At 40.4% G+C, this 13344-nt stretch overlaps 1 protein-coding gene across 3 annotated transcripts in view; it reads left to right on the top strand.

Moving 5' to 3' along the window:
- FLNB (filamin B) overlaps positions 1 to 13344 on the top strand; it is a 295799-nt gene that overhangs the window by 217888 nt on the left and 64567 nt on the right. For 2 of the 3 annotated variants that reach the window (XM_040359220.1, XM_040359219.1), the window contains exons 24-25: positions 2864 to 3024; positions 6637 to 6804. In XM_040359220.1, coding sequence (XP_040215154.1) covers positions 2864 to 3024; positions 6637 to 6804 — 329 coding nt within the window. Of the gene's footprint in view, positions 1 to 2863; positions 3025 to 6636; positions 6805 to 7516; positions 7607 to 13344 lie in introns of all 3 variants that reach the window. The other variant, XM_040359221.1, reaches the window with a different exon arrangement.

Below are 13344 nucleotides of genomic sequence, written 5' to 3'. Positions count from 1 at the left end.
ATTTAAAAAGTGAAATTGTGGCGGGAACTCCGCTTTAAGCTGCCATCTTTAGTTTATGGACTTGAGCATTATTTTACAACAAACATCCCTTTACATTGTGCCATTTCTGCCTAATCTGCCAATTATTGCCGGGTATGCTAAAGATGTATAAGTACGTTTTCTCTCAGGAAACATGTGATGTGCTATCAGTTCATGTCAATTGGAACGTTATATTTTACTAAGCTGTGCTCCACCTATGTAGAAGAATAGTGCTTGGTTGTCACCAGGTGATTTATTTGCATGAGGAATGTGCCAACAGTAATGGCATAACTGTTTTATCAACCCCTTGGCGTGGCAGCACCCAAATATGCGGCCTCTCGGCGGGCGGGCCTTGGCATTGAGTGGCCGCATATTTGCGTAAATTGGTGTGAATATAGCTGTGCCAAAAGCATTGTGCCCAGCGCACTCCCGTCAGTTCCCAGCAGCTTACGTAAAGCTTCCAATCGCTACTTGCAATCAGGAGCTTTCCAATCGTGTGATCGCCATGACAGCCAATTACGGCAGTCATGTGATCATAAGCCCTGCCCCACTTCTTTTCCATTGCAGGTAAATAATGGATTCCAAGTAGAAGTAACGTGCTATCATTGCGTTCTTGACGAAGGAGGGGTGTAGGCTGTCAGACATCCACAGAAGGCTACAGAATGTTTACTGAGATAATACCATTAACAAGAGCAATGTCTTGTCATTTGTGTCTTCTCCGTAAACATTCTGGAGACTTCTGTGGACGTTGGACAGAATGCACCCCTCCTTTGTCAAGAATTCAATGACTGCTCCCGTGGTAAATGAGGGATTCTATTTGGAATCCCTCATTTACCTGCAGTGGAGTTACTCCAGAGGAAGAGTTACTCTACCATCATGTGAAATTTGAATGACCTATTAAAAAAAGCCCACTTTTTGCATTACTTTTGGTAAATTCTTTGTATAACTTCCCAGTTTACAAAAGTCCTGGGGTGGCCGTAGACATGAGATTGGTCAGTCAGGTGGTGATGCCAGAGTGTCTGTGGACATAAATTAATTTCCTGTTGTTGATAGGTCTGTGGGTAGCCTTGGAGCCACGTCAGACAGGCAAATTTGTAGTATTGATTCCTCAGTGTTGCAAGTGCCAAAGATCAGCAGCAATTTGTAGCTAGTCATTTAATTGCTATAGTAGATGTGTTGCTAAGAATATAGTTGATGCTACTACAGGTTAAACTAGTGCCACATCATTAGGATGGCCTGCTCTGCTACAGATTTGCCCTCTTTTAGCAATTTGTAGCGAAGTCAATGTCTGACCCTTAGGATGCCTTTTAAATCTAATACTCCTTTGCTTTTATTCATGGTTGTGTTTTTGTTTTGTTAAGCCGATTGCCCTGGAATGTGGATGTCCTTCTTTTTTTTTTTTTTTTTTCTTCCTTCTCTTCCCGTAATGTCATGTTACTGTTGCCCTTTGTCAGTTCATATTGTGGTGATGATGAATCGCCACTAGAGTTTTTTTTTTTTTTTTTTTTTTTTTGTTTTTATTGTTATTAAAGGGTTAGTGGACTTGCGAACTATATTTTATAGCATCCTCATCACTAATCTAATATGTAAAGCTGTATAATTTAAAGCTAGTCTTGCACATTTTTTATAGGATTTTAAAATACTCCTATAGATTTGTGTGTGTGTGTGTGTGTGTGTGTGTTTAACTTACCAATTCAAATGCTGGCCTTTTTTATTATTATTACCGTATTGTATTTCCCTTGCATATCATTGGAAAGTGAACACAGCTGCACCTTTTATTAAAGTGGTTATAAACCCTTACATATACTTGCCTCAGGTGATCTACAGAGCAGAAACAAATTCTCCTAAAGAAGTTGTACCTCTTCATCTGCGTCCCTGTCTTTTCTTCATCCTTCTAAAACGCACAGATCAAAGGATATTTTCCAGCTCCAGAAGGCTGGGGCCTGGGATCTGACATCACATACTGCAGAGTGCATAGCCCCCCCCCCCTTTCAACCTAACCCACACATACTTTCATAGGGAAGCATGCACAGTTGAGGCTGTCAGTCACAAGCTGTGTGCTGCGGCTAGAGTTGCCATCTCATCCCTTTTAAAAACCGAACACATAGTAATTACACAGGTTCTGTGGCTGATTAAGGTGGTAATCAAACTCACTTGGTGCCTCATCTGCATTAAATTAGCCATAGAACCTGTGTAATTCATATGTGTTTGGGTTTAAAGGGATGAGGTGGTAACCCTAGCTGCGGCACACGTCTCCTGTTATTCTTGGAGTCGGCACAGTCTGTTACAAATTACTCATGCAGATAGTAGAGGCACTAGATTGCAGACAGAAGTCATAATAAGTACTTTCGATTGAGGCAAGTACACTCTATATGAGGATATGCTTTGCTAGTTTTCATGTCGGAGGTTTACAACCACTTTAAGCTAATTAAAAATTGACTTTAGAAAGTGTATAGTCTCTATTCCTCTATATATGTATATGTGTGTGAATGACTGTCACCCATAATCCACTACACTACCTCCATAAAAGCTTTCTCGAATAGTAATGTCAAATGGTGATCCATAGCAGAGCAAAAATAGAATTTTAAACAAAGCTTTTTAGTAATGCTTTATTCTGAGCGTAGTCTGTGCTGAATTGATTTTCCAGTTGCGATTAATGATAAGCAAGTTTACATTTGATTTTCTAAAATGCCTAGAATACATCAAGGCAACCTTATTACAATGGACGAATAGAGCATTAAACTCTAGTTGAACTTGGTAGTCTTGTTGAGCTGAACAGTGAATGTTGAGGGGCAGAGAAATAAAACAATCATCCTGTAATGACCTGCTATGTGTTTTATTTCAGAGGGGCAGGGATTGGCGGTCTGGGAATTACAGTTGAGGGTCCATCCGAATCCAAAATGTCTTGTAAGGACAACAAAGATGGCAGCTGCAGTGTTGAGTATATGCCGTACGCCACAGGAGATTATGATGTCAACATAACGTATGACGGGGAGCATATTCCAGGTACTGTGAATATTGTTGGCGTCCTTCAGCTGGCTCTGACTTTTGGCAACATGTGTCTTGCAGTAAATGGTAAAAGAATATCTCAATATGTAAATTATAGACTGAGCTGTGTTAACTTCATAAACAGCAGTGTCTGTGGTCAAAGCTGCCGTTATGTTTTATGGCTCTTGAATTTATTACCATGCTTCAGAGGCCAACATGAAGCATTTAAAAATGGACCACTGACAAAATGACCTAAACTTTCATCGACTAAATATAGCATGTCGTTTTAGTTGTTTTACTGGTTGTAAGTCTATCCACAGACCAAACCTCAGTGTTCCGGAGCAGACAGTAAATTTCCTTTTGTGTGTTAGCTGAAAACTGTTCAGTTTGGTTACATATTGTCTCGTTGCCATCATTTGGGCTGAAGTAGATACGTGTTTTCATGGCATTTTTTTTTCCTTTTTTGATTGGACATTTGTGAAATACTATTGTCTGTTTTGCTGAAGAAGGTGCATATTAATCTCTTCTAGAGCAATGAAACATTACTTTCTTGCCATCTGAAACACCATAAACAATGTTGGCTGTTTTTAAAGCTTTTTACAGATGTATATCACCTGATTTATAGTTTGTAGTCCACACTAGGACACATGTACAGCCCTGGCCAAAAGATTTAAGAATGACACACATTCATTTTCACAAAATCCGCTGTGTCCATTTTTATGATGGCAATTTGCATATACTACAGAATGTTCAGAGTGATCAAATTAATTGCAAAGTAACTTTTTAATTTATTTTTAAATAACAAACATATCATCATACTTGCGGCTCCTCCTCGCATCTGTAACCCCCTGGGAAAAGCGCTCTCCCTGAGGGTTACCTTGCAGGTGCGCTCCTGAGTCCAGCATTTGCATCCATAGACACAGAATGCCGGACTCTGCCTTGGCTCCCGTGTCACTGGATTTGATTTAAAGCAGTGGAAAAGAATGGCCGCGCTGATAACAATCTATCCAATCAAGAGCCGGGAACCCCTGGCAGAGAGGTGCAGCACGTCTCCGCCAAGGGAATGAAGGTCTCAGGTGAGAACCCCTGCTACTGTCGGAACACTGTTGCAACCCCTTTAATTCCAAACTGACATCATAAGTGATTCTTGTTGACACAGGTGTCAGTGTTGATGAGGACAAGGCTGGAAATAACTCTGTAATGCTGATTGAGTTCAAATAACAGACTGGAATCTTTAAAAGGAGGGTGGTGCTTGAAATCATTATTCTTTTGTCAACCACGGTTACTTGCAAGAAAACACATGCAGCCATCATTGCCTTGCCCAAAAAGGATTCTCATGCAAGGATATAGCTGCTGCTAAGATTGCACCTAAATTGTTGTGAAGAAGGCTTCAGAAAAAAGAAGGCTTCAGGGTGCTCAAAAGTCCAGCAAATGCCAGGGCCGTCTCCTACAGTTGATTCAGCTGGGGGGTCACCAGTGCAGAGCTTGCTCAGGAATGGCAGCAGGCAGGTGTGTGCATCTGCACGCACAGTGTGAGGTTAAGACTTTTGGAGGATGGCCTAGTGTCAAGAAGGGCAGCAAAGAACCCACCTTTCTCAGAGGAAAAACATCAGGGACATACTGATGGTCTACAAAAGGTACAGGGACCAGACTGCTGAGGACTGGGTTAAAGTAATTTTCTCCGATTTGCCTTTCCGATTGTTGGGGCATCCAGAAAAAACCTTGTCTGGAGAATAAAAGGTGAACACTACCATCAGTCCTGTGTCATGCCAACAGTAAAGCATCCTGAGACCATTCATGTGTGGGGTTGCTTCTCAGCCACGGGAGTGGGCTCACTCACAATTTTGCCCAAGAACACTGCCATGAATGAATGGTACAAAAACATCCATCAAGAGCAAGTTCTCCTAACCATCCAAGAACAGTTTGGTGATGAACAATGCCTTTTCCAGCATTATGGAGCACTTCTTTCCATAAGGCAAAAGTGATAATTAAGTGGCTTGGGGAACAAAACATCGAAATGTTGGGTCCATGGCCTGGAAAATCCCCAGCCCTTAAAGTGATACTAAAGTGGTGTTTTTTTCCGTTAAAAATAACAAACATGTTATATGTACCTGCTCTATGTTGTGGTTTTGCACAGAGCAGCCCAGATCCTCCTTTTGTCAGGTCCCTCTTTGGTGCTCCTAGCCCCTCCCTCCTGTTGAATGGCCCCACAGCAAGCAGCTTGCTATCGGGCACCGAAGCTGTGCTGCAGCTGTGTGTCCGTTCAGACACGGAGCCGTGGCCAGGCCACACCTCCTTTCTCTCCTCGTTGGTTCTCTGACTTTGACAGCAACGGGAGCCAATGTCTCAGCCAATGAGGAGGGGAGTCCCAGACAGCGGAGTGTCTCGTGCAACATTGCTGGATCTAGATGGACCTCAGGTAAATATAAGGTCGGTTGAAGGGAGCTGCTGCACACAGAAGGTTTTTTTTTTTTGTTATCTGGATGCATAGAATGCATTAACATGGAAAACCTTCTGCCTTTACAACCACTTTAATCCCATTGAGAACTTGTGTTCAATTCTCATAAGGTGGGTGACCTAAACAAACCCTACAAATTCTGACAAGCACTGATTATGCAAGAATGGGCTGCCATCATTCAGGATGTGGCCCAGAAGTTGATTGACAGCATGCCAGGGCAAGTTGCAAAGCCCTGAAAAGAGAAGGAAAAGAACGCTGCAAATATTGACTCTTTGTACAGACTTAATGTAATTGTCAAAAGCCTTTGACACTTATGAAAAGTTTACAATTATGCTCTACTATATCATAGTAACATCTGACAAAAATATCTGAAACACTGAAGCAGCAGATTTTGTGAAAATTTATATTTGTCATTCTCAAAACTTTTGACCAGGGCTGTTCCTTTTGGTACAAGTTGCCCTTTAAGGGATACCCCTGCCCCCCTGAGTGCAGTCCACCTGGAGAAATGCTGATCTTTGTCCATAATACAGCTACCTTCGCTGTGCAGTCCTGCTTTGAGCTCTTGTTTCTGAAGGCACCCTTTGCTGGGCCCATTCATTCCAATAGACAGAGAGCCTTGTTCTGCAGGGTAACTGCAGACCGCCATGAGTTCAGCTACCCAAAGGATAGAATCAGCCATGGTGTGCATGCATAGCTCAAAAAGTACCTCTGGGTGGTGGAGTGACTTAAAGGGCAGCTTGTATTACAAGGACAGAAGTACAATGTTCCTTGAACCTTACAAATATCAAGAGAACCTATCCCCACAGATCACCTGTAAACATCTTAATCTCTACACTTGCAGCAGAGATTGACAACAGCAGAGCTAGCAATTAAAATCAAGTTCAATACCACCATCATAGTCCATTAGACACCTTGGCTGCCTAAACGTTTGGAATGTTTATTTTTTAAGCTAGTAGCAGGACTTGATGGCACTTTGACTGGGTACTGGCTGTAGAATTAGGTGGCCTTGAATGACCATAAAGGCTATATTTGGTTTTGCTTATAGCCTGTTTTGAACTTTTTTTGTTTTAACGGATATAAGATTTTTCTAAATACGTTTTAACTGTCTGCTTTTAAATCATTACTTTGTTGGAGTTTGACTAATTTTACATACTACTCTGCGTATGTTGTAGGAAGTCCATTCAAAGTCCCTGTAAAAGATATTGTTGATTCCAGCAAGGTAAAAGTTGCTGGCCCTGGACTGGGAAACGCTGTTCGGGCCAAAATTCCTCAGCAATTTGCGGTGGACACCAGCAAAGCCGGAGTGGCTCCTCTTAATGTAGAAGTGACCGGACCAAGAGGTAAGGCTTTTCTATTACATTGGTCATATTAATATTAATTTTTCTGATGATGGAAAACAGTGGAAGTTAGTTCAAAATGGATGTGTTTCTGTGTGCCCACCTGTCATTACCATATGCATATAGCTCTGGGTTGACTTGTAACGCTAGCATATGGCAGTGTCAAAAGGCTGTTGAAGGAGAATTGAGAATTGTCTGCTGTCATCTCTGTACTGTTCCTACATCAGAAAGAATAGCTGGTGAATTTCTACAACTCTTACTGCAGCCTGTAGTCATGTAAAGTCTGAAAAGATACTATGTTGATCTTCTCTTTTTTATTTTTTTGTCACTTTTTTAAAAGTGAATTCACTAAAATATGCCTTTCATCTTTTTTCTCTCTATAATTCTAATATATTTTGATTGTTCGTAATTATGGGTTAAGCAAACCATGCATTTGTTTTTTTTCTTTTCTTTCTTATAATTGTGTTTTTTTTTTTTTTTTTTGTGGAGATAATTTTGCTATGGTTAGCCCTTTTTTTAACATAGTGCCACCACTGAATGCAGTCTGTAAGCAGTACTACACTCTGTCAGACATGTTGAAGATACAATAGCAGTGGAAGATTTTGTTTGTTCTTAATGTGGCTTCACTTCATCTGGTCCAGGGGTATGAGATCAGCACATTACTACGAACAATGTTTTTTCTTAAGATGGATCTTATAACACTATTTATTTCTAGCTGATGAGACAGACTCTTTGAAACGGAGCCCAATGAGAGCCATTTCAAATTTCTTTAAAGGTGACTTCAAGCGAGATGCAAAAGAGCCAGGTTTGGAATTTTTGTCATCTGCTCCAGGAAAAAACATGGGCGTGCAATCAAGTCTTGAGTGATCTTGCTTCTGGTTGCTTTTTCTGACCGAAATCATAGTTTTACCACTTTTAAATCTTCCAATTATCACAATTAAAAATGATTTCTCTTGTAAATTAGAAGGTGCATTCTCACACCTGTAACAAACATTTGCCCATTTGTTTGGAGACTGTCTAAAAATGTAGGGGGAACATGTCACATCCATTCTGTAGGATTGTGTTTCTATATCTGCCCAACGGATATTTTCTTCCAGTGTCTAACCTATAGTATTAAATTGAAAACGGAAATCTGATTGGTTGCTATGGTCAGCACTGCAATTGTATTCTAATACTTGGCTGGTTTAAGAATTGTTTAGGGCTGCAAAATAGTTGCTTTCATTGTACATCAGGAGACAATTTTAAAAACATCATAGGAGTAATATATACCGTAAATAATACTATATATTCAAAGTCTAACCTGTTATGTGCCTATTTGCTATAATCATGCACTGACTGTTGGCAACAAAGACAGTATTTGTATGCACCCTAGGTGTTCACAGAATGTACTCTCATCTACCACATACTTTTTGTAACATATTTATATAGCCTCTCCTGATATTGACAGCAATACTATATCACACCTCATCAGTTGAGTATCTAGGGCCGGTTCACATATGTGCGGCTGTTGGTCCTTTTCGCCTTTGGCCCGTTGTGTCTATATTCACCGGATCAGGTGCCAATCGGGTTATGCTTTTTTCCTGAATTTGCACCCGAATCGAAACCAAAGACACACAGGGCCCTTTTTGAATGCGGACAACGGCCACCCCAGACCTGTGTGAATCAACTTAATTGAGAACCAGTAGGAAAACCTGCATCCAGTCTACATATGTGTGAACCCAGCCTTAGTCTTTCGGCTTCATTACAGTACCCTGTCAAGTGAACAATAGAGTATGTTGTTTTGTGAGCTGGACTGGTATCCTGCAGAATTTACTAGGAGCTATTGATGTGACTGTGTAGCATAAGGCTTACAATATTAATTGTAGCTTCAGCAGCTTAACCCAGAAAGTGGAATCTTTGTAACAGCATATGAAAATAAGTAAAGTAATATAAATGCTAAAGGCATAGAGCTTACACATGTAAAGATCATACAATCAATGTGCATGTGTATTCGGGTCTTCACTGGATAATAACAGACACTTCATAATTCATAACACCTCAAATTAAAATGCTTTGAGTCCATAACATCCAATCAGATTCACCCTTCATGCTATGATTGTATCTGCAACTTGCAAAGCAGAATCCTGTTCCTGCTATTGGCGACAAGGGATATTTTTCCGACATGTTGATTATGAGGTCCTAACACACATTTGGCTAGTTCATGCCATTCCTTTCTGTCATCAGCACTGGAACCTAGCACACTCCCCCCCCCCCCTCCATCCCTTCCCTGGATGCTAGGCTCTCTGGCTCCCTTGAATACAAGCCCTGATCTACATCAATAGACACTCTCCTGGCGATGGGCAATTTAGCTTGTGTTACAGACCCCGTGGGAATGCACCTGAGATGCAGCGGGCTATCCTGTTGAATGGTGTCAGTTGACAAGAACTATACAGGACAGGTGATTGCTGTACTGAACATGGAACAATCAGACCCTTGTATGCTGGAATTACCAACCATACAAGATTAGGAAGCCAAAGGAAAATTCTGATATGTTGGGAGAAATTAGTAGTGTGAAGTGCAAAAGAATGTAGTTGATGCAAATCTAGTCTGAAAGTCAACTTTGTGGAGCTTTTCTTTATCCTAGGTCAGTGTTTCCAGAACTAGGAGGTTTTACATCATCACCAAGTAGTTTTATTAATTACCCTCTTAAAGAAATGCATTCATTATTATACCTGTAATTCTGTAAAGGGTCCTTGTCAGGTTCTCATGACTTTGTGAAGTACAGAGCAACTAGTGTACTTTGTAGTCCTGCAATCCTGATATACCTGCTCATCTCGCTTCTCCCTGAAAGGGGGCCTGTAAAGTCCTAACATCATGTGGCACAAGACCAACTTTGGGATGGTCATGGCCTTTTCATAAGCCTTGTGTGTATACATGGGGCCTAGACTTGGCATTTCCACTAATTCCCAGCTGAAGGTGGCAGATGCCAACTGCTTAACAACCAGGAGCCCTGATCAGGAAGCTGTCACATTTTGGTAATGGTAGTAATACTTTTTTGCTTGGCCAAACACCCATTATTTTGTCCATTGGATGAATCTCCCGAACAACGGAGAGTACTGGATATACTCTTTGAACATCGCGCAGACAGTGGTCTCTCTAGTCGCATGTTCTTTAATTCTTCTGTTCAAATGTTCTTAAGGCCATTTTCTCTTGGTAACAAATGTTAGGGAATGTAACATTTGTCTGGAAAAAGTCAAATATTATGGGCCTTATTCATGACTGCTCGAATGCTGAGACGTTCACAAAGAATTTGTTTTCATTACATAATTTTTTATTACGTTTTTATAAAAATAGCGTTTACATAATGCAGGATCTGTAGCTACAATCCAAGGGACAAGGCACAACAGCCTAGAAAGCATCAAAAGTATGAAAAACAAAAACTTTGCAAATAAAAACTGGCCATAGACTAAAAGATTTTCTTTCCTGCAATAATCACATGTACAATCCTACAGGCTGGTTTACCCAAGTTGATCAATCAATTTGTGTACATTCAGCCTGCCCATGCATGGTTCGAATCTTGGCTGGTTCAACAGGAAATTTCGAACCCTCTATGGCTGGCTTAAGTTTTAACCTGGGAGTAACAGCCAAAAATCCCCTAACATAGATTGATATGCTCCACTAGTAAAATAATGGGGGTGCTCTTGAGATATCTCTAAATGCTTATCCACTTGGATAAAGTGTCTTGAAACAAGAACCGTAGTTTATGATATAATATAAAAACGGCTGAAAAAGAAATGCACAAAGCAGTCCTGGGAGGGTAAATGGCATCTGCCTACACCACATTATATTTTGTAGAGGAAAGCGCCTAGAATCCTAAAACAGGTTGGAGAAAGGGGGTAAGGGGCGAAAAAGGAACATATACTGTAATTGAACATATACTGTAAGTAGTTGGGAATGTTGCTGCACTGCATTATAACGCCTCCCTTGACATCTTTTTTAATGTGTTTGTTTTTTTTCTTTTAATTTGGGATAGCTTGCTGCTTCCTACAAAACTTTGATTACTTGGTTTGGGGGCTTTCTTTCAAATTAATCTTTCTTGATTTTATTTTGGCAAATTAAATCGATTATAATGTATGTATAATGGATATGCATAATAATACTGAGAACTGCACAATATAAATAGTTTTGGTTACAACCAATGTTCTGGAGTCCTTTCCAGTTTCTGCAGCAGGCTGTCTCAGTATTATTAAAGTTAATGCTTTCTCCTTGAAAAATGTCATCTTACAGCTAAATGTTGCTACTACAACTTATTCTTCGAAGTTTTTAAACTGAAAGTTTTTCCTTTCCAACCTTTTTCAGGAAAAGATGCTCTTCATTCATCAAAATAGTCTGTTTATTTCTCTCCTTGTATCATTTTTTCCCAAAATGCAATTGCCATCTTTTGCCATTTGAACATACACAGTGAAAAATGCTATGTAATGTAACAGACTAGCTTTTAGATATTAAAGTGACACTAAAGCCTAGTACACACATTAGTAGGTTTTTTATTATTCAACCTAGCAGGTTGAATGAAAAAAAAACTGACAGGAGCTGCTGTACTCAGTATCCGAAATTAGTACAGCGATCTGCCCTGTTCTATTGTGTTCTGACAGGAGGACGGCCCCCTCGCCAGAACACTCCAGTCAGCGCTCTTAGCCATTGCTTGAGAGTGCTGATCTGGAGCCGATAGGCAGACCTTGTTTGGTCTTGACCCTTCGACAGAAGCCGGCCCAACTCGGTACACATGGGCCAAATATTGGCCAGTTTCTATTGAAACGGGTGATGTCGCCAGACATTCACCTTTTGTGTACTAAGATTAAAGTGATTGTAAAGTCAGAAGGTTTTTTATCTTAATGCATTCTATGCATTAAGATAAATAGCTTTCTGTGTGCAGCGGTCCCCCCAACACTTGCCTGAAGTCCCCCCTCTAATGTTGTCCACGAGTGTCTTAGCCATCTGAGATTCTCCCTCCTGATTGGCTGAGACACAGCAGTGGCGCCATTGGCTGCTTCTATCAATCAAAGTAAGCTAAATATTCAGTAGAGTGAGGAGGCGGGGCAGGGTCAATGCTCTGCGTCTGAATGGACACAGGAAGCTGTGACTCGGCTCGAGTGCCCCAAAGGGAGGGAGGTGCAAGGATCACAGAAGAGTAACCTGAGAAGAGGAGGATCTAGGCTGCTCTGTGTAAATCCACTGCAACAATTCAGGTAAGTATAGCATGTTTATTATTTTTATAAGGAAACAAAACAAGACTTTACAATCACTTTAATGCCGCGTACACACGGTCGGATTTTCTACTCAAGCTTGGCTTGCATACACACGGTCACAAAAGTTCTCTGAACTTTCGTCTGTCAAGAACGCGGTGACGTACAACACTGACTAGCCGAGAAAATGAAGTTCAATGCTTAAAAAAAAATTCCGTCTGAAAATTTGAGAACCAGCTCTCAATCTTTTGCTGGCAGAAATTCCGAAAGCAAAAGTCCGATGGAGCATACACACGGTCGGACTTTTGCTGGCGGAATTTCCGATCGTGTGTACAGGGCATGATGTGCAAAATCTGGTGCAGCTCTGATACTGTAGGAACCAATCAATCCTCTTGCAGTTTTTTTTTTGTTGTCAAAGCTTAATTGAACAAGCTGAAGTTAGAAACTCATTGGTTACCATGCACAGCTGCTCCAAATTTTAGTAAATGAACCCCTAAATGTTATCCTTATTCTCCAAAAAAACTAATATATATATATATATATATATATATATATATATATATATATATATATGTGTATATATATATATATCGTTTCCATTTGTTTGGAACAATCAGTGCACATTAGTTGCAATCAAAAGCACTGCTCACACTATGAATCCCATAGTTCCTAGTCAATCTTGGGAGCAAGCAAGAAAGGGTGGCTACATTCCTCCAAACAGTGGGACCATGGAGCCAATGTGGCCATCCTGTAACAGGAAGTCAGATCACAGCAAAAAAGAATGTGAACATCTGGAGGTAGCCAAAAGCACTTGAATGTTTTTTTTTTGTTTGTTTTTTTAACTACTTGCCATCCTGCCCGTAGTAAATTTTACTGGGGTGGGTGGCACAGCCAGGCAAAATCATGTACATGTACGTTGCCGACACAAGTTTTAGTGTCACTAAGTATATCTGCTTTTTTTTCTTTCATCATCTGTGTGCAATCTGAAATATGAAATCTTAATGGTATTGGCCAAATCTCCACTTCTCTGCCCATGTTTTAATAAATGGGATTTTTTTTTCTGTGAAAGGTTGGAAAATAATTATTCCTTTTAACATTTCCTGGAGCACTTCTCAGTATTTGTAAGAAACAATTCTAAAAGGTTGCCATCCTTGTGCGACATGGAAATGTGTGAAAAGCTTAGTATATGCAATTTTTAGGTCTTTCCCAAGTGTATTATGGTAGTTTGAAGATGATTTATAGTTGCCAGGTTTGATTTCTGTCACTGGTAATGGTAGGCTACAACATATTTTAGAGGATTCTTTAGCTCATATTAGTTCTT

The sequence above is a fragment of the Rana temporaria genome, chromosome 7, assembly GCF_905171775.1.
Source record: "Rana temporaria chromosome 7, aRanTem1.1, whole genome shotgun sequence".
Taxonomy (NCBI): Eukaryota; Metazoa; Chordata; class Amphibia; order Anura; family Ranidae; genus Rana; species Rana temporaria.
The sequence above is the reverse complement of the archived record's forward strand: the minus strand, read 5'-3'. Positions and strand labels throughout refer to the sequence as shown.